At 40.9% G+C, this 21,756-nt stretch overlaps 1 protein-coding gene across 9 annotated transcripts in view; it reads left to right on the top strand.

Moving 5' to 3' along the window:
* Positions 1-21,410, top strand: part of DOCK10 (dedicator of cytokinesis 10) — a 254,355-nt gene extending 232,945 nt beyond the window's left edge. For 6 of the 9 annotated variants that reach the window (XM_078071373.1, XM_078071372.1, XM_078071378.1 and 3 more), the window contains 10 exons: positions 184-290; positions 2,035-2,157; positions 2,295-2,408; positions 9,560-9,706; positions 12,608-12,818; positions 14,008-14,198; positions 16,113-16,213; positions 16,366-16,504; positions 17,784-17,859; positions 20,665-21,410. In XM_078071373.1, coding sequence (XP_077927499.1) covers positions 184-290; positions 2,035-2,157; positions 2,295-2,408; positions 9,560-9,706; positions 12,608-12,818; positions 14,008-14,198; positions 16,113-16,213; positions 16,366-16,504; positions 17,784-17,859; positions 20,665-20,726 — 1,271 coding nt within the window. In that variant the 3' untranslated portion in view covers positions 20,727-21,410. The remainder of the gene's footprint in view (positions 1-183; positions 291-2,034; positions 2,158-2,294; positions 2,409-9,559; positions 9,707-12,607; positions 12,819-14,007; positions 14,199-16,112; positions 16,214-16,365; positions 16,505-17,783; positions 17,860-20,664) is intronic. The other 3 variants (XM_078071375.1, XM_078071371.1, XM_078071377.1) reach the window with 1 other exon arrangement.
* Positions 21,411-21,756: the final 346 nt, after the last annotated feature.

The following is a 21,756-nucleotide window of genomic DNA, read 5'->3' as shown; positions in this document are numbered from 1 at the left end:
TAGAAAACAAGATCATTGGTTGCCCTGGGAGAGAATATTTATCAACAGTCATTATATCCCCATCTCGTTGACTATGTGAGTTTTATTGTACTACCACTTGTAACATCATAAAGAAAGGCATTATCTATTCCAAACAGGATTTGGCTCAAATAATAATGTCTCATTTTGTTTGGTCCTCTCAAGGCATGTTCTCTATGGGCTGGCCAGCTTTTCTGAGCATTACACCAAATATTAAAGAAGAAGGAGCAATGAAAGAAGATTCAGGAATGCAAGACACACCATACAATGAGGTTAGATCCATATAATCTAGTGTACAGTAACTGAGTAAAAAGATGCATTGAACTGTTACATTAAGCTAAAGATGGAGGAGAAAATCTTATTCATAAATCAAATAAAATTACTCTAGACTAGGACTTAGGGTAAATGAAAGACAGGCTAAAAAGCTGAGATTAATAGATCTCAAATTCCATTGATAAAGCATAATTTTCAATGAATATTTAAACTAAACTTTACTTCTCTATTTATATAATGTCTATATATATATGATACTTCCCAAATATATAATGTCAGCTCTTCTATAAGATATGAAATCATTAGTCCTTTGGTAAACATCATAAGGGATGCTGAAAATTTTGTGAGCTGGTCACAACTTTTTTTAATGCATTAGAAAGTTTTTGTAAATACACTTGAACAGAAAGGCTCACTAGTTTCTGCAAAAAACCTTTTGATTTGCAAACCATGGTTATTTTTCATTAATCTAAAGAAGCTTTCTAGTGGCAATTACATAGCAACAATTCTGATAAAGAAAACAGCTCCCTCATCAAGTAAATAAAATATTTCATAAGCTGTTTAAATCTTAATGTTATGTATATTGAAAAAAAGGGATACAGAAAGCAAATTTGGGGGCCAATTTTAATTAAACTTTATATATGATTTATATTAATTTAGTATACCTTGCAAATAAACAGTAAATTCAGATACATATTTATTATGTTAACTATTTCAAATAACGTTTAAGAATCTTTTCTTCAAAGACATTGTTGAAAAGATTCCAACAATATTATCCACTTTTTTTAGTGAGTATATAATTTGATTCAGCTGAATATTTATTAAACCACTAATATATGTGAGGCATTGAGTTCAGGATGGAGGACAAAGATAAATAAGATATAATTCTGACTTTCAAAGAGTTTAGATTCTTGAGAAGGACAAACTTTTTTCAGGGTGGAGAGTAGCCAGTCTAAGACCCAACAAGTATAAATCTAGGCAATTAAAAGGAAACAACTTTTTAAGTGACAGTGGTTGGGATGTAGATGGATGGGACATATATGAAAGCTCTCCAGACTTTTGCACTGGATCTTGCCATTGATGAGACTTGAAGGTTCTTATAGGTGTAGCCACACACAGGTAAATGTGTGGAGGTATAAAAGTATTCTGAGAGTGGAGTGGTACAGGATGGGGTACCCAAAGTGCAAAGTCAGTGACAAGGGGTGGGGGCACTGAAAGGGAGGTTGGTGCCTAATCATGGAGCTCCTTCAATGTCGTGCTAGAGAGTTTGGATGGCCGTTCAGAGACACTGGAGTTCCTACAAAGGTTTAGGGCAGTGGAGAGCTCATGACCAGATTTACATTTTAGAAAGAAGGATTCCTGGAGAACAGCACATAAGAGGACCAGAAGGAAAACGGATTACTAGAAGACCACTATGGGGTCTGGAGGTGAAGGAACAGGGGTTTGATCCAAGGCAGTGACCATAAAAATGGAAAGGACTAGACAGAGCTGAAGGCATTTCATAGATTCAAATTAGCAAGTCTGAAGGACTAATTTGGTGATGGAAAGAGAAGAATCCAAGAAGACCCCACCATCGCTTCCAGGATGGGTGTAAATGCCAAGAACAAAGACAGGGAACACAGAAACCCCACTATAAAGAAAACTGACAGTGTAACAGTTTTGAAAACAAGTTTTAGGGATGAACCACAATGAGTACACCATGTTTACACAGTCATGTAAAATCTCATTTGATTTGGGGGATTGCAGAATATCCTGGTGGAGCAGCTCTACATGTGTGTGGAGTTTCTTTGGAAGTCTGAGCGATACGAACTCATCGCTGATGTCAACAAACCCATCATTGCTGTCTTCGAGAAGCAGAGAGACTTCAAAGTACGTTTCCTGAGCCCAGAGCTTGGTCAAAACATCCTGCTTTAAATTGGTGAATTACTTACAATTTTCAAAAGGGAAAACTCCCTGTTTTCTGTGTCAGCATCACCTTCATGAAACCCTTTGATTTATGGTTTCAGAAATTATCAGATCTCTACTACGACATTCATCGATCATATCTAAAAGTTGCAGAGGTGGTCAACTCAGAGAAGCGGCTGTTTGGTCGCTACTATCGTGTAGCATTTTATGGGCAGGTAAGTTCACCAGAAGCTATGTGGCCTCTACATTCTGTTAAACAATGAAACTGTCTTTCATTCTCTATGAGACATCAAACTCCACATGGCAAGGGATTAAGAGGATGTGGGTGTGTCTGGGTATATTTGAGGGTTTTTCTGGATGTGAGGGTCGTATGTTTGTCCATGGGAATGTAGTGAACTGGGGAACAAAGGGGCAGAGAAATCTAGGGGTCTTAATACAAATTGAGGTAAACCAGTGATTTCTAACTTCTTGGAGAAAGAGAGCGTTTCTTTTTCAGCATCCTCTTCTTCCCAGTTAACCCCAAATATCTAACTATAGTTTAAGGTCATATGTTAAGGTGAAATTAAATTGAACATGTTTTAAGAAATGAAATTCACAGCATTCTGGGAAATAAAGACTTCCTAGGGCCTCCACCATGTCAAAGCCCTTTGACTTTACAATCACGCATTTTCTTTCCCCCTCCTTCTAAACTACCACTGATTCTGGGCACAATGCCGTATGTTATATTTTCCCCCTGTGTTGTGAGTCAGTATAACTGTCAAGTTATCTTTCCCAGCTTCCCACCTTAGCAGTGAACCAGAATAATAATATGAGCAAGCCATAGCATTAGCTGGAAAATTAAGTGAACATATTCTATATTAATTATGAATGTCTCTGAGCAGCGCTTTAGGTGGAGTAAACCCAGGCATGATTATTTCAGCAGCATACCTCGGACTCTGACTTGTGTGCATGAACATTTCATCCTTTTATTTTCATAGTTGGAATCCCTCTCGTTTTCTCTCATTTCCCTTCCTTCCCTCCCCTCACTCACATAAAGCAGTATTGCCAATAGCTTCTTTTTCTCCTCGGAATGTTTGAAGGCTGCAGCTGAAGAAGTCAAATCCAGCATGGTCATTCTAGATTATTTCCCATTAAAGTCTTCTGAAAAACATCTATTTTCCCCTAATCGCCAAAGGCAGCTTAAAAACTAACTTCCGAATTAATAAAGATTAGCTGCTCTCTACCTGGAAAGAGAAGTGTCACCCATTAGCCACTTACCATAAACGAATTAATCCAACTGAGATTTTCCTACGTGCACAGCTGCACCAGGATTGCGGAGATAGCCAAAGCGGGTAGAGACGGTCCACAGATGGAGACTAAATGTAGACATGTGTGGGGTCCCAGGAAAAGAATTGGAACTATTTGAAGTGATAGTGTACATTTCAGGGAGAAAATGGGGGAATATTCAGGGGAGGAGGAGGAAGATAGGGAATGATATCTTGAACATCATGAAGAAAAGAAGCAATATTTGCCCTTGATGAAACATTAGCAGGAAAAACGGCAGAACACCCCATTGGGAAGGGAATGTGGGCGTTGAGGGATGGCAGGGGGAAAGACAGGGTTTTGGGGAAATGGCCGCAGGCTAACTGAGACCCAGAGAAGTGACACACAAGATGGTTACTCGGCCAACCAAGATTCAAATCTACAATCCTTCAGGCAATGAAAAAAGTAATAAGCTGCCATGAATAGCCCGATCTTGAAAGTGAGATTGCCCACCTGATGGTTTCTCCAGCCGGTCTCTAATATAGGGATACTAAACAGGTAGAAACAAACCCTACTGCTTTCCTACCAGATTTTAATGTGGATGTTTACTCTTTTCTTCTTTTGGTCTTGATGGTTCCAGGCTGTGGTAAGTTTTCTCTCCCTCTCCGTTTGCATGCTCTAATAATCCTCACACTTCCCTCCATATGGTGTACTGAACCTTAACTTTTTGTGTACAAATCAACATTTGGTACAAAGGTGAGATTATCCTGCTTCCCTTCATTTTGGAGTCATCCTGCATTTCTTGAACTAAATTGTATTTATTCCAGTTATCTGAATTACAAAAATGTATCATTTACTTTTCACACATTATCATTCTACACAAAGGTAAATGTGGTTTGAAAACCTGCATAAACACACTTACCCTTGTGTGCACAGCCAAATAAATATGAGCACCACATATTTGCAGTACGTGAAAAGTAGCTTTAGTATTAGAGAGTGTCTACTCATTTCAGACCACTGGGAATTGCAGCTGATTAAAAAGGGCACGGTGGTCAGATTTTTAGAAGTTGGAGTGGTGGCCATTGATGGACACGTTCCCAGGCTCCTGAAAGGACCTTGCTCCTTTCCACACACGTATTGTGGAGAAACAGGGCTCTCTCTGGTGGCAAGTCTGAGCTTTCTCAGCGGTGATGGTCTTAATGCTCAACGCAAAAGATGACCAGTGGACTAAAGCATGATTAAGTCTCCTAAAGATGCAGAAAGAACTGATATAAGAAATGTTGGAAAACCAGCAAAGGCAGAAATAACGTCCCGGTGCCTAGAGCTCTGTGACACAGAAGAATTTTCTTCCTTTTGTGAACCATGTGAATGTGCCTATATTCAGTCATTTTTTATCTACAAAAATGATTCACCAATAAGTCAACATAATTATTGCTGATTAAGCTGGAAAGACAAATTCCTTCATTATCCACACATTATTTGTCCATTCGGTTCTGCTCGTCTGACCACTACATACTTTTTTGTAATTCTTTAATCCCTCTTCATGTCCACACCAGGATTTTCTACCTTCATTTATAAAATGAGAGTCATGGGTCCCTAACTCACCTACTAAAAGAATACTTGAAAACCCTTGTACTAAATAGACTGAGTGGGGGGCAAGGGGGAAGAACTGGGAAGAGCTACTTTCAAATGACCTAACTTTGGTTTTTTTGCAGATTTCTCAATAACGTGTGCTGATTGTGCACTTGGCTTTTTTTTTTTTTTAACATGCTGCCAGTATTCTCGACTGTCATTTATTAAAAATTCCAACCTAAGCTTAAAAGTGTTTTGTTAAATCTGCAGACCTGAGTACAAGCCTAGGCATGGTACTTTATAAGCTCAAACCCCAGCCGCCTTTGAACAAAAACTAATGGGGGTCAACTAACCTACGCAGCCATTTAGAGCCTCAGTCATCAAATGAAATTCAAATACCTGTCCCAGAACACCAAATGGAAAGTGTGAACTATGGTATGCAACAGGAGCAGACAGTGCACATCACTTTACACTTGATGATAAAGAAATACCAACTAGATTTCAACATTTCCCTGAATGTGTGCAGAATGAAGTTTCCAAAGATCTAAGATAAAGTCTTAACTACTTGATTAGCATAATCCCCATAGTCAGAAATAATTTCTTTTTCATGATGGTATGTCTCTGTGAAATTCATCCTTTAATATCCAAGTTGGCATGTCTCACAATCATGTTGCAAAGATCATGGGAATATAATATGCAGTAGGCTCTTTGCCTCCACAAGGCCTTTGGGTAAATATTTTAGTGTCCCGTGTGCATAGTGCTTTCATTACATAGTATTGGCTAGAGTAGTTAATATTATGTCTGAATGAGCCAGACAATAGAAAACAAGCTGGAAACTGTTCTTTCATGGCAGGAGCTTTAAAAATGCAAGTCTTGCATAGTGTGAATTTTCTAATGCGATACCTGGCATCATTGATTATAGAAAGAATTTTACCCAGAGCAGCCTATATACAGCACCCTCCAAAGTGTCCCTCAAGTATTCATTTCCAGAGTAATGAAACAACAGTAGTGATCAAACATCAGCTGTAATCAATGAAATACTTAGGCTCTGATATTTAGCATGTAAGGAAGCAAGTGAATGCCAATTGCATAACTTAAAACATCAGATGCTCTCGGAATGAATGAATGAAAGGCTGGAGGAAATTTTCTTCTGTTGACCAAAGGATATCGAGTCCATGATTCTCAGTCATGCCTACATGGGTGTAGATGTATCTCAGAATCTTGATAGAAAAGAGATTAAGAGGAGGAGGGAAGGTGTATGTGTAGTTTAAAAAAACCCCTTCTCCATTCTGGGTTGTGATACATCCTTCTGGCTCCCCACCTATATGAAAATCATTGATATAAAATATATATATTTTAATACATATAATGAGTATACAAATTATGTATAGAAAGAAAGGTTTATATTTATATGAAAACGTTTCTCTGCATTCTTGTAGCTTCTCTTCTCTTCTCTTAGTATTTAGCCCATTATTAACACTTTCTGACCCACATTTATACACAAGGTTCCTCCTTGGATGCATTCCTTTGTTTGTGCATTTCGAATTACTTAAGTATAATGGCAGGGGCCCCTATATTTGACATCCCAATAATGATTCAGGGGCATTGCAAAAACCTGCAAAAACATCTAAGAAGGAGTCAATGATTTTAGTTGTCAGTTTACTGAAGCACATTTTTATCATAATCTATTGCCTTCCAGTTCCATAATCTGTGCATGTTAACTCTACTGATTCAAAGTCCTTGTTTAACTAGAATATGTGCTAATTCCAAACGATGACTGATCAGAACATTTATCACATTGTACAGTGACATTTAGAAAATCAAACTAGCAAGGGAAATGCACATTTCCCATTGCTTTGAAATGCAGTCTCCTCATAACCTTGGGGCTAAAATAAAACAGAAACTGCCCCTGGATTTTCATCACCTGGGTCCCTAGTTATAAATCATTTATTTCATAGACAGAGCTGAAATTGAAAACTTAAGACAATGTCCTGTGGCTCAGTGGGCTATGCTTTGATAGTTTCCCTGGGTGAAAGGTAGGCGCATATTCCAAATATTTTCAGAGCTGCCATTGATCTGGCTCCCAAAGCTCTTACACGATCCCTGGAAGACAGCCGAGTAAATTTTTAATTCTGCTACTCCAGCTCCTTCCTCCTTATTTTAGAAAATAGTCCCAACAGGTTGATACTTCCAGGCTACCTAGATAAATAATCACAATTTCTTTCTGACCAATCACTTGCCAAAATACTGAAATCAACATCAGTAGACCTTTTATAATAAGGAAAATTGTAGTGTCTGTGGGGGAGGAGCTGAAGGTATGTATTTTTAAGCACTCAGTTAAGCTGTTTCCCTGCACGTTAGTCAGAGCTCAGATTGTTCTAGTGACACAGAATGTTCTTTATTGCTCTCCTCCTCGTCACGGCTAACACGCACCAAAGGCCCACTGTGTGCCAGCCACTAGATTTCTGAGTCTCTACTATCTCCCATCCTCCAGATCAAGGAGCAGGGATGAAAGAAGGTCACGGCTCATGACCAAGGCCACGCCGTCATAATAATGACAAGAAAATCCTGCTTCCCACCTCTCCTTTTCTGCTAACCCTGGATTCAGAAATTTGTGAGAGGAAAAAATTCGCAGCGAAATGTCTCTTTGTGCTCGTTTTCACAGTGTGGTGAGAAAATCTTTTCCTGGAACTTGGAGACGTTTTTCTTATCGAAAAGGAAGTTGTAAATGTTGCTACGGCTCTTGCCCTGTGGGGGTTCTGGTTGATGCCCTCAGAAGCCGTGTCTCTCTCTCATGTGTCAGTCTGTCAATTTTAGCCACTAACTTCTGACCTTGAATCAGACAAATCTTCACAAAGACAGCAACGGAAAAATCACGGCAGGCAGGAAGTCCTGTGGGAACGGAGCCAGACCTCACTTAGCCCTACCAAGGCTTGAGGAGTGACAGCAAGCTGCTTTTCATGCTCTCGACACTCCAAGTCACTTCTTAAAGCAGTTTGGGGTCAGGGCCCTCGTATATTCAGCTGTGTTTGGTCTTGAACATTCTCAAAGAAATTGTTCAATAAAAAATCTTGATTAAAATCCGTGGAACCTTTTCCAGTTCTACCTGGTGCAAATATACCCTTTTAAGATGTATGCCCTCTGAGAACTATTCTATTCATCTGTGTATTCATTCGACAAATGTAGAGTGAAGTTCCTAAAGACCAGCACTGTGTTAAACACTGAGTATGTGCTGTTGGACAAAGACCCTTCTCTGTCTTTAAAAAGCCCAAAGTCGATTTAGGAAATGCACGAGGAAACAGGCAACCACCTGCTTGACAAAACCTGTGCTGATGAACGTGCCTTGTTTGTCGTCTTCAGTTGCGCCCACTTATGATAGAAAGTACACTGCTCGCGGTGGTCACACCTTATACTTTGCAAGTATAAGGCCCCATACAGATGTGCCCTTTGATCATTATTCTTAGATCACCTCACATGAGCCAACAAGATAGCATTAGAGCACTTTATCCATGTTTTTTTTTTTACATATAATGAATATTTTTTTAGTCACAAGTGATAAAAACAAAAAAAAGTATAGCTAAGATTCTTTCTGACCTCCAGAATCTTCACCTGGCCCTCGAAACTGTTTTCACGAGGCAAATTCTGCAGCCAGGAGAAAACCGTATGTGCTTGGGTTCTTAACTCCCGACTTCATCTAGTATTCTGAGTTCACAAGTATTCCACAGGAAAGATGCATCTGTGTCTCTTCAAAAAGAAGGAGTTATGAAGACTGCCTCACTGAGTTATCCTCAGATAAGAGAATCCTACCTTCCCCTGGTTTCAAATCAGACAACTACAATTAGTAGAGGCTAAAACCTATTTGCTCCTGGGGCGTAAAAACGATGGCATGGTTATTATTTTCAATCCCAATCGTAGCTTTGCAAAAATGTAAAAGATCTATTAGTAAAGTCAACTGAGTGATGAAATTGCATATGGTTGCATCGGGCCTCTGAAGACATATTACAGTTATTTTTAAAATAGCAGTATTTGGGAGCATACCATATGTCATTTCTGTGGTGACAACGATCCAAAGTATGGTGCCTTCACATCGAACACGATGCGGGATGCATAGCAACGCGTAGCTCTAGATACCTTTACATGACATGCAGAGTTTCCTGTGCTAGTTTCAAAGACGTGCAGAAAACCTTATTTAAAAAGGCCAAAAATTACTCCAGACTCTTGTTCTACCCAAGGCTGCCACATGAGGGCATTCTTCTCCCAAAATATATGCAAGCAGGTCTTACCACTGATTTCTACAAACAGAGAAAATATGTGTAAGATTATCTCATAAGGGTCTTTGGCCTGGTTGGGAGTGTTTCATTAACGACTGATTCTAACATGAGATTTTGTTTTCTTTACTTGACATTTTCTCTGATTGTGAATTTTATAGGGTGCTAATCAATGGCTTGGATGACGAGAGACTGGATGTATTGTTAAAGAGTTTTTGTTTTGTTTGTGATTTGCAATTCGAGTTCCCTGATAAAGTTGGTGGTTCCTTACGTCTCTCCCATAGGGCTTTTTTGAAGAGGAGGAAGGTAAAGAGTATATTTATAAAGAGCCTAAGCTGACAGGCCTCTCTGAGATTTCCCAAAGACTGCTCAAGCTCTATGCAGATAAATTCGGAGCAGACAATGTGAAGATAATCCAGGATTCCAACAAGGTAAAGGAAAATCAGTATTTACGCAAATGTGAGGAATTGACTTAATTTTTTTTATTTTTTAACTATATTTGTTAAAGTTTTCATTTTCTGCCTGACTGTGCAAAGTAAAGCACCTCAACTATTTTGGATGTTTTGTTTGTTTGTTTATTGGCTGGTTGATTAGTGATTTCTTTTTCTTTTGTCAATAAAGTTATACATGTTTATTCGAGTAACTTTTAGGTAATCTTAGAAACAATTTACTGAATTCTCTACTTCTGCCATAGGTTATTTGCATTTGAATAGCAATCTAAGGGTTAAAGCTACTGGGCCCAATGTTGGAGTTGGAAGAAACAGCAAAACATATTTATTCAGTCAGGAGTCATACCAATTTTGAAATTGTCCTCTGTGACAGTGGCAGACTTGTATTAACCTGCGAACATTTATTTTACTTCCTCATGGCTCCATGAAGCAAGGACTTACATCCTCTGGTTAGATTACTGCAAATCTTCTAATATGCTTTCATTCATTTAGCCAACTTTTATCAAGTACCTACTGCATGCCAGGCCCAGAACTAGGAGCTAGAACAGATGGAGTCTCTTCCTTTCAGAGCTCATAGTTTACATGGGGTTAAGAAGAGAAGGATACAGGACACCTGGGTGGTTCAGTTGGTTAAGCGTCTGCCTTGGTCTCAGGTCATGATCTCCGCGTGGGCCCCCTGCTCAGCGGGGAGCCTGCTTCTCCCTCTTCCTCTGCCCACCCCCCACTCGTGTTCTCTCTTGCTCATTCTGCTCTGTCTCTCAAATAAATAAATAATGTTAAAAAAAAAAAAAAGAAGAAGAAGAGAAGGATACATGCAAACAGTTAATTAAATAGAGTCCAGTGAAGTACCACAGGAGACATGGTCCAAGTCACATGGTGAAAGCTCAGGGCTCCCTGAACAGCTCATTCGTGGCTGGGCAATGCTCCACAGAGAATGTTTGCTCTGGGAATTGCGGAGTGAGAAGGTGTTTGCTGGAAGCAAAGGGTGTTCTGAGAAGCTCGGCACAGGGGATGCCAAGGAGGAATGGAAGGGGGAGGTGTGTTCAGAGCGTGGCAGATCTTAGAAACACAGGGTGGATAGAAGAGGGTGGCAGAGCGAGGGAGCCGGAAAAGCTGATTTCTGACCAAGTGTACAGGCTGCTCCTGGCCACAAAAGAAAAGGTCTTTTTCCCCTGTCCTCTTTTACGTAATTCGTATTTGGAGGGGCCTGGGCCTGAGACTGCTGGGCCTGGGCAGAAGTTGTGACAATGTGCTCATCATTCTCCCCCTTAGCTGGAAAGGTACAATCCCCTTCCCCGTGAAGGTGGACAGAACTGGAACCACCCTCACGGTGGCTCTCCTAAATAGGAAGCACAGACAGAGTTCCTAGTGGGATGAGAAAAATGTCGAATTTGGTGTCAGACCACCGGAGTCTTCATTCCACCAGAATACCACCTATCAGCTGGTGATCCCTCTTGGAGAAACTGAGTGGCCACTCTGAATCTCCTTTCTTTTTGTTTTTTTAAATCCGTAAAGTGGTTACAATTATCTTACAATGTATTTATCTACAGTGCATCTATCTACAATCATCTTACAGTATAATTTTTAGGAGCATTACAAAGAAGTTCTCGAGCTTCCTCAAATCTCTGGAATCAGATAGGCAGTGAGTGGGTAAACAGATGGAGAAAGCTGGAGGAAGTTGGAAAATTCTTCCAGAAATCATTAGAAAAGAGGCTGAGTCTCATCTCTTCCACCCTTGAAAAACAGCAAGAGCCATTCCCTGGCTGTTCTTGGGGACCCCAACCTGCCTTCCTTGCTGTTTGAGAAGCCTATTCACCAAAGCAGAGTTAGTAAAGAAACTATCTAGGACGATTTATTGCAGATAAAAGAATTAGAGAAAAAGAGCCTAAGCTGACAGGCCTCTCTGAGATTTCCCAAAGACTGGGACATAAAAATATTGGCACTCATTAGATAGGCAAATCAGTTAATCCCCTAAACAAAGAACCTCCTTCCACATTACAAGCCCAGAGCCCATGGCCCCAGTCTAGATACAAGGCTGAATTCTAGAGGGACCAAGAGATACATTTCTTTTTTTTTTTTAATACTTGTTTCAAAATACTTTTTTTTTATTAGGTTATGTTAATCACCATATATTACATCATTAGTTTTTGATGTAGTGTTCCATGATTCATTGTTTGCGTATAACACCCAGTGCTCCATGCAGTACCTGCCCTCCTTAATACCCATCACCGGGCTAACCCATCCCCCCACCCCCTCCCCTCTAGGACCCTCAGTTTGTTTCTCAGAGTCCATAGTCTCTCATGGTTCGTCTCCCCCTCCAATTTCCCCCCTTCATTCTTCCCTTCCTGCTATCTTTTTTTTTTAACATATAATGTATTATTTGTTTCAGAGGTACAGGTCTGTGATTCAACAGTCTTACACAATTCACAGCGCTCACCATAGCACATACCCTCCCCAATGTCTATCACCCAGCCACCCCATCCCTCCCACCCCCCACCACTCCAGCAACCTAAGAGATATATTTCTACTCTCAAGAAGCTTGTATTCTAGACAAAGGTAAGGGGCATTCATTCCAGAAGAGAAAGAAGATCAAAGATTAAATGATATGCCCTAGGCAGGTACTTAGGTTTCCAAGAACCTCAGCTCCTTGGAGGGCTGGCTCCAATCCTACCTCTGCCGCGGTCTTGACCACGGTCCAGCCAAGTTCCCCTTCCTGTCGCTTCAGTTCACCCAGCTCTGAAATGATCCGATCGCCTATCTTTCCCCAAGGGAACAGGGACAGGCCCCTCGGGATGCCAGCTGGGGGAACGCAGAGCTTCCTGCTTGCTTCCAGGAGCACCTGGGGCTCACCACTCCTTCTTCCTGCATACTGTGTTAACCCAGGTAAACCCCAAGGATTTGGACCCCAAGTATGCCTACATCCAGGTGACCTATGTCACGCCGTTCTTTGAGGAAAAGGAAATCGAGGACCGGAAGACGGATTTCGAAATGCACCACAACATCAACCGCTTCGTCTTCGAGACGCCCTTCACACTGTCGGGCAAGAAGCACGGCGGGGTGGAGGAGCAGTGCAAGCGGCGCACGGTCCTGACCAGTAAGTGCCGGCCGCCGTGCGCATCCCTCTCTTCCGGGGGCCTGGTGGCTCTCGCGGGGTTTCAGGCTGGCCAACAAGTACCCAGGACTGGTTAACAGAAATGTTTGCCAGGAAGCCCTGCTTTCCCCTCCCTTGGGAAGTCGAGAAGAGACATTCTCAGTAGAGTTACTTGATGCACCTCTTCCCTTTAGACGTTCCGACCGTCAAGGTCATGGTGTCCGCGTCCTGGGAACTTCCCGCTGCTCTCTCCCTGAGCCTGCCCCCAGTTACTTCAGGGTTAGCAGCTCACAGAATTGTGTGCTTTGGGGCCAGCTTCTAAACCACTCTGGAATTCAGGCTTCTCGTGTGTAAACTGAAGGCAGGGGATGACCTCCCACATCCCTTCCAATACCGTCTAGATCTGTTCTATGAGCTGGTCATCCTTTCGCGCATTCAGCAAACATGCCATGAGGGCCTGCGAGGTGCTGGGCACTCTTCTGGGAATTTAAATAAATGAACCACGAGTCTTGCCCTCAAGGTGGTCATGGTCTGGTAGGAGAAAGCCAAGTAAAGCAAGAAATCCAGGTGAGCATAGCATGAGAAAGAAAATGGGAAAGCACGGGAAATCGGCCTGGGGTGGGGTAGGGGGGCTCCTAAAGCAGACCAAAGAGAAAGATGAGCAAAGGTGTTCTGGATGAATCTTGAGAGATGAGCAGTCCTGGATTGTGCCATAGATAAAAGAATAGCAGTGACCCAAATCATAGGGAATATTCATCTTCGGTAAACTCTTCCAGAATATTTATCATCAAAAAGTTAGAACAAAGCTATTATATTATAAGCTATTGAGTATACATTTAAGCATTATTTAGTGTGGTTTAGTATTGTTTTTATTTGAATTATAAGTGGGGGGGCGGAGCTATAATCTTTCCAGTGTTTCGAGACTCGAAAGGCCTTAACCCAGCCCCGAGATGAGGATTTGTTGGCTAGCTGAATGTGGAAAAGCAAGCCAGGCGACAGTAGCTGGGCCCAAAGCTAAGAGATGTGAGACACCATGATACACCGGAGGAAAATAACTCATATATGCAGAAACCATGCAGGGTGGAAGGTGCTGTGTGCAAAGAAAAAAAACAGAATATCGTCTAGACCTTCAGGGGCACCCCGGACTCACTAACCCTCAACCTTTACATTCTCCTGCATTGCTTTTGTGCAGCGAGTCACTTGTTCCCATATGTGAAGAAGAGAATACAAGTCATAAGCCAGTCGAGCACAGAACTGAATCCTATCGAAGTGGCGATTGATGAGATGTCCAAGAAAGTTTCTGAGCTTAACCAGCTTTGCACGATGGACGAGGTGGACATGATCAGACTGCAGCTCAAAGTCCAAGGAAGTGTCAGCGTGAAGGTAGGCACGTTCAGAGTGGAGACGTACTTGGTATAAAGTGGAACCTGGTATAAAACGCCCTAGAAATTTTTTACAAAGGGGATAAGAGACACTGTTCTCTGTGTGCTACCATCCAGCTACTTTATCTGAGTCTTTAAAATCTTGTTTCGCTGTAAATACACATGGATGGTGCCAAACACCAGGAGATAACCTTTTTTTTTTTTTTAGCCGAAATAAAATTTCTTCATCCTCAATCCTCCTCTCCCATCTTCTCTGGATAAACTACGTTCTATATTCTAAAATCTAACCAATGAATTAATTAATTGTTAATAATAATCAATTATTATTAATTGAATAATAAATATGGCTCTCCCATAAATATCTGTCAGTAAGAGCCTTATGAAAGTGTTCAAAAACAAAATTTTTAAAAATGTGTATTAGTTCATAAGATGTGTGTTGGTATTTATCTGACTATCAGAGGCCTGAGAAGAAGCAGATGGCCTGCTCGCAGTGGGTGATTAAAGAAAATATAACAAACGGACTGTTTGCAAAAGCATAAGCAGTATTTAGGAAAACCAACAAGGTGGGCGCAGAAGCTAGCAAGAATGTTACCCCCTGAACACTGAGGGGAGAGAAGAGTGAATGGAAGCACAGAGAGAGCTGGGAGAGCCAGCTGCTGAGACAGACAGGCATGCCTCTGCTAGATAGAGGACCACAAGGAGGAAACCCTGGGGCCAAAAAGACCCTGACCAGCTGGGACTAGGGAGAGACAGGTGAGGCACTCACCTTGGGCACAGAATTTAAGTGGGCATCAAAAGACTCAGTACCCAAGATAAAATAATATTAATGCAGTATTTTTTAAAAATAAAAAAATAATGCCAAAAATTTATAATGAACCAAGTGTTCACATTTTAAATAAAGGCAGGCCAGTAACCATGCCATGTGGAACTACACTGGAGCCCAAGGCAAAAGGAAAAATCGGTAATGCTGATCCTGATATTGACCTGCTACCTCCCTCTCGTTTTTCCCCCATGGCTGACTCAAAATAGTAATAATAATAAATCTTTTAAAGCCAGAAGGCAAAAGAATCATTCTTATACTCCAGACAAAACAGCTTCATTCAGCACATAGCTGTGTTGAGGAAAGTGGACTCTGGATCTGGAGAAGCAGAGGAGAGTATCCATAACGTTTACTCATCCTACCATGCGGGTGATCCCTGGCCCGCAAGGGCATGTGAAGACAGCTCCAATACAGTATTAGCTTCCTTCTGTGACCTTATTCCTTCCAAGCCCCACAGTCACAGTAAAAGGCTATAAACTCTAAAGAATATGGACTCCTTCACGAGTGTGAGCCTACTCATGTGTGTGCGCGTGAACGGGACCTGGCATTGTGCATTCATTCAGCAAATCTGATAAATTCATCCTCCGGCCAGAGTCTAGGCCGGACTGCCAAATGCAATACAGCCAAACAGTGTTTCCTGGGGTGGCGCATACACCATCACCACCGTGGAATGTCTCTTACTAATAGATCCGCGTTCACTGTCAGGTGAATAGAAAAAAAAAGTAGCACATCAAACAGTTGATTTCACAGATGTTAAAATAAAATGTATTTCAGTAAATAAAAATGAGTCTAGTTTTCAAAGATAGTGCAAAAATAACGGGGCAAGCCGAGTGCAGATATGACAAAAATGTGAAACTATGGGCAAGTGACAGTTTGCGAAGGGTGACCGTGGAGTACAGCTCTCAGATGCGTCCTTCCGCAGCTTACTGACTCCTGAGTCGGGGACAGCAGGTAAGAGAGCACATCAGTAGATCACCGGGCTCTGTGAGAGGATTTGGGTGCTGTGGGATTGGTGCTACTCCTTCCTGCGGTGGAGAAGGCGCCATCCACGGAAGAGATGGCATCTTCCTCAGCCAATTCTCTTCTCCCCAATAGGTTAATGCTGGGCCAATGGCCTACGCACGAGCTTTTCTTGAAGAAACCAATGCAAAGAGGTACCCTGACAACCAAGTAAAACTTTTGAAGGAAATCTTCAGGTAAGTTTTTCTGTGTTGGAATGTTCTGGAGCGCCTTCAGGCAGGAGCCGCCTGAGCTCACCTCCTCCAGGGAGCAGACTCTCTCCGCAGCCTGACTTGGAGCCGCCCCTGTCTACAGCTGATTGGTAATTTGTTTTTTGCTGTCACTAAAGGCAGTTTGCAGATGCGTGTGGGCAGGCCCTTGATGTGAACGAGCGGCTCATCAAGGAGGATCAGCTGGAGTACCAGGAAGAACTGAGGTCCCATTATAAGGACATGCTCAGTGAACTCTCCACAATCATGAATGAGCAGGTAAGACTTGGCTTGAGGTGGCCCAAGCTGCCGGTGCATAGAAACTGTTCATTCTATCCCCAGTGCCAGAAGGACTGTAAATGTCTCTTCTCTTACATGAACACCATGAGCGCGGAGTTGCTCACTCCTCCATGTACAACACCCTTTGCCTCTCAAAGCAGCAATCAGGTTGGGGAAAAAAATCTATAGAAAAAAAAAAAAAAGATGAGAATCCAGGTAATTTCCAACGTTTTCAGTATGTTTATCCAAACCATATGAGCAGTTGGTTTTCTAGAATAGATAGAACCTTTTAGACACCAAGGAACACTGGGTGACATTCCACTAGGTTTGCTGCCACTCCTTGTCACCCCTGATGTAGGACCTCACAAGGCCCTGGCTGTGAGGTGCAGCTCCACAGTCTGCCACCAGGGGTCTCTGCCCCATACTCAGGAAGAACACCAGGTCTAGGGTCACGGCTTTGTAAGGACGAGACTGCATCTACCCAGGCTGGGAATTCCTGAAGATGTGCAGAATTGGGTAAAACTTAATCCTCTACCCCACCAGCAGATCATCCATGCATCCAGCATGTTCCATAAGGCTGTGCACAAAATCTGGATATTCATTAATCACAGTACTTTTTGAGTTGCTGAGAATCAAGTGGTCAAAAGCCAAGGGCCACTCTTTGGCTTCCCAGCACCCATCAACTCTCGCACTCGACCTGGACATCTTACTACCCATGGTCTCCTCCAGGAGTAAGATGTGCTCTTTACAGAATAATTGAGCAGGAACATTTGAATAATCTAACAGTGCCTCATGCATAGTAGCCACTCATTAAAAATTAGTAGCCCTTCGTTTCTTTAAAGGGCCTAGCACTATCAACACTATTCACAAAGCATGAAATATATCCCATGCATATTTTCTTCCAAGTGCATTTCTCATTGTTTCTCCTTTCTTCTTTTCCATCTCCTTTTACTCACATTTTAAACTCTCCAAAGTAGCTAGAGGAAGAAGTTGGTTAGTTGATTTATGTTGGAGATCATTAATCTCCCCGGATAGGGTTCCTCAATGAGGGATTGTTATTAATGGTTTGGGATCATGAAGGGGTGATGGGAATTAAAAACTCAAGAGAGATGCCTCGATTGCATGGGGGTAATCATACATGTGAGAGTGAAACAAAAAGAACAAGCGATGGATCTTAAAGTTGGAAAAGGTGGTGAAGAAATGCTTGTTTCCAACTGTAAATTGCATCTGACCTTGAAACTTCAGGCAAAAAAATGCTTTTCTCTTTTTTTCCTGGCAGCTCTGTCGCGGTCCATGTCTGTACAGCTTCTGTTCCTCTGTGTCTAGTATTTCCCTCAGTACTATAAGCAAAAGTGGTATGTTTTTCTTTCCTTATGTCTACACTGTCCTTTGTGGCCTTTTGGTCTGCCTCTCTCTTCCTAGTTGTTCATATTCCCCCAGACACCTCCATAGTGGGGCTAGTGTTGTCTGAGTGTTTATTTAATTAGAACAACTTTATTTCCATTCAAGATAGGCTGATATGAAAAAGAAAAAAAAAGCCTGCTGATTAAAGTTAAAAGCTTACCTTTTATTTTTTTTAAGTAGGCTCCATGCCCAACATGGGGCTTTAACTCACAATCTTGTAATTGAGAGTTGCATGATCTACCAACTGAGCCAAACAGACACCCCAACAACTTAGCTTTTAAAAAGAAAATTCGTACTCTACCAATTTGTAAAATGTATTTGAGGTCAGTTGTATCCGAACCAAAGATTCAGTATACCTCAAATTGCAACAACAACAAAACAACAACAACAACAACAACAACAACAACAAAAATCTTTCACACAAAGATAAGAACCAGCTGATTAGGAGGAGAGAAAACTAATTTTTTTCCAGGAAAAAATTCCTTTACTAAAAAAAGCAAAGTTTGACTTTGTGTTCCTGGCAACTGATACAAAGAAAAGAAATGGATACAAAGAAACTGATACAAAGAAAAGAAACGGATGGATTGCACAGATCTTATTATTCAGTAAAAAACAGATCTGTTGGCAGGAAAGATAAACTTTCTCCTAGTCCTGAGGATTTGTCACATCAGTATTTATATATGGGACAATGACAACAACATACATGATAACTTCAAAAAAAGTTTTCCTTAAAAATTATTTACTCTAGGGCGCCTGGGTGGCTCAGTTGGTTAAGCGGCTGCCTTCGGCTCGGGTCATGATCCTGGAGTCCCTGGATCGAGTCCCGCATCGGGCTCCCTGCTCGGCAGGGAGCCTGCTTCTCCCTCTGACCCTCCCCCCTCTCATGTGCTCTCTCTCTCTCTCATTCTGTCTCAAATAAATAAATAAAATCTTTAAAAAAAAAAAATTATTTACTCTATTATACGGGCATTCCACATTTCCACCTTAGATTAAAATTAGGACAAAGTATTAACTACTACCTCTGTAAAAGAGATTCCAGAGGAGAAACTAGTTAATAATCATCAATCATAAGTGTAAGTTTGTCCATAGCAAAACTATAAGATACCTAGAGTGAAATTAGCTATTTTCTTGACAACCATTGATAAGTGTTATTCGTTGGTTGTAATGAACAACTTCCTGAAATCAGAAAGAGCTAACCAATGATTAAGATCTGTAAAGTCCCTAGCATTTTTAAAAATGGGTGTTGTCTCAGTTCAGCTTTACAACAACAACAAAAAATTGTTTGCTTCTTTTCTCAATTTTATTAATGAAAAGGAATCTGGCCATAATGGTTGGGCTCCTCTAGTGGAGGGAAACGTAGTCAAATTTTAGCACAATCTTGTAATGCATGAATACATTCACATACCTTTATACTCATGACATGTTCTGGCAAAATTTACATATATACTTACAGTGAAGAGAGAAATTCTACTTGTAAAAATAGAAATAGTGTTAGAATAGATAGACGTAGAAATTTTTTAAAAATAGGAATAGAATTAATTATGCAATTTGCTCCAGGAGTGTCCAGAAAAGTCATAGCTAAGAGGATATCCTGCTTAGTGAAAGAAACTTCAGTATACGGAAAGAGATGGAATAGGATAAAGTGGATGCTAGTGTGTAAAATGGAGATATTGGGAGGAAGCAGTTGGGGTGGCTAAAGTGACAGGCAAACAACTACCTTATATTATAGGCAGCCAGAATACCACACTAGTTTATATGTAGCCAAAAACATAAAAGCCTCCTTTGATGGAGGCCAAAATGGTGATACATGTAAATAACTGGATGAAACATAAATATAAGGCGCTCACTTGGAGTCTGTTTCAGCACTAACGCTGATAGCATGGCGAAATCAATGGCAGTAACGAATCTTAAATATAAAATACAGAGAAAGGATCGGATCCACACTGTTATGGTGCCAAGCAGGCAAGACGCAAAGGCATATCTCTCTGGGAGTTTCAGATACTCTGCGGACACATTATTTCCCAAATTATTTAAGCAGAACTTGTGGCATTGATCGTAAGGAGAATTTATTGGCAGTCTAGGATACCCAGATGCTTCGTGCTCTGTGCAAACAGAACTGTTAATCTGTCTTGGAGGAGGGTTAAAGCTAAACCATAGCAACATGTCAAGTAAGCGGGAAAATCTTCACAGCCAGAAATTTGAAATATTCATTAAGTCTCTTCTTTACAGAGATACACTTTAGAGATGCCTGGGGTTTCTACTGTTGTTACCGTATTTACATACCATTATTTGCACCTATATGACAGGAAGGTATCATTTAGACATGTTAATATTATTTTCAAAGTAAAATCAGGTCAAGGTGTATTTTTTTCTTATATTTCCATTAATGCAAACATTTAAATGAGCCTTCAGGTGTTTCACCTTTTGGGTATTTTGACAGTATAAATTGTAAACCTCTAGAATAAAATGAAATTCTGGAATTACTCAGCTACAATCATAAAGTCATTATTTATAAATTTATATCTGGTAGTTGAAGAGTACTGCAAAGCTATTTTAAAACTTGCCAAAATGCTTCTGACCTGGGCTTGGAAAAAAATTCCAGAACTACTCTGATAAGCTCATTTTCAACAACTCACAGTGTCCCTATGGGGAAGAAAGAAAGCACTGCTCTGGGTTTTAATTTTGTGCTTGGCAATATTAACATGAACCTCTGTATTTTCGTTTTGTTTTGTCGTGTTGCGTTTCATCCTGTGAAGATTACGTCCAGGGACGACCCGTCAAAGCGCGGAGCGGAACGAACCTGCCCTCCAGTCATTAGCAGGGTGGCTCCGGCTCTGCCTACCGTCTCCATCTCAGCCAGTGAGGAAGTTTGAGGGGGGGTCTGCTGCATCAGACACACCTCGAAGGGAACCTTCTGAATTTGCCGCTCAACTCGGGGAAGAGAAAGATTTAATTTATTTGAAATTTTTATAGTGTTAATAATTTTTTACCTCGCCAGCTTGAGAATTTTGCCAGCCTCCAGTTTTGCACATTTCTTATGATTTGTTTTTTTTTTTTTCTTGAGCAACGTTGATCAAGCCAAGCTGAATATTTGCCATGAAACTCCAATGAATGTGTAGCTCAAAAGCAAACCCTAAGTTTGCTGTCAGTTACAATATGTTCAATACCAAGTCCTAGTACACATATTTTAAAGGTCAAAGTGAATGTTTTTGTAACATTTAAGCACATTTCAAATGTAAATAGAAGATTGTAAAATATATGGTTTTTACCAAATTTAAAAGAACCTTTTTAGTTAATACTTATGACAGTGCTAAAATTGTATGAATAACATTTCAGATACCATTATATTAAAATATTTGTGTATGTGTACAAAAGTGTTGATAAATACTAATCTTTAAAGTTTGTGGAGTTTCTTTATTTGTAATATATGTGCTTTTAAAAGCAAAAGTGAAATTATGTAAGTATTTTGTTGTTAATAGAAATAAAAAATACAGTTACTTTGCATTTGGCTCCCTCTTGAAGAGTGGGTGAGTTGCTACTAAAAGTGGTTCATCGGACTGGACGTCTGCTGAAAGCAATCCTACTCTCACTACGTATGGTGCCTCTTCAGGAATTTAAGAAAAGGACTCCCTCGGCTGGGCAGTTCCTCCAAAGATCAACTAGACAGGCCAGAGGTTTCCAAATCTGCATTAGTAGAATGACTGGGGAAGACAAAATGAATCAGAATCTTGAGGGTTGTGTTATTTAATAGGGCTCTTCACAAATATTCCATATAAACTCATGGTAGGATTGCATGTTCCTGCCTCTTTTGAAGTTAGACTCGGCCATGTCACTTGCTTTTGAAATGT

Source organism: Halichoerus grypus, chromosome 4, assembly GCF_964656455.1.
Source record: "Halichoerus grypus chromosome 4, mHalGry1.hap1.1, whole genome shotgun sequence".
Lineage (NCBI taxonomy): Eukaryota > Metazoa > Chordata > Mammalia > Carnivora > Phocidae > Halichoerus > Halichoerus grypus.
This window is presented reverse-complemented; position numbering and strand designations above follow the sequence as displayed.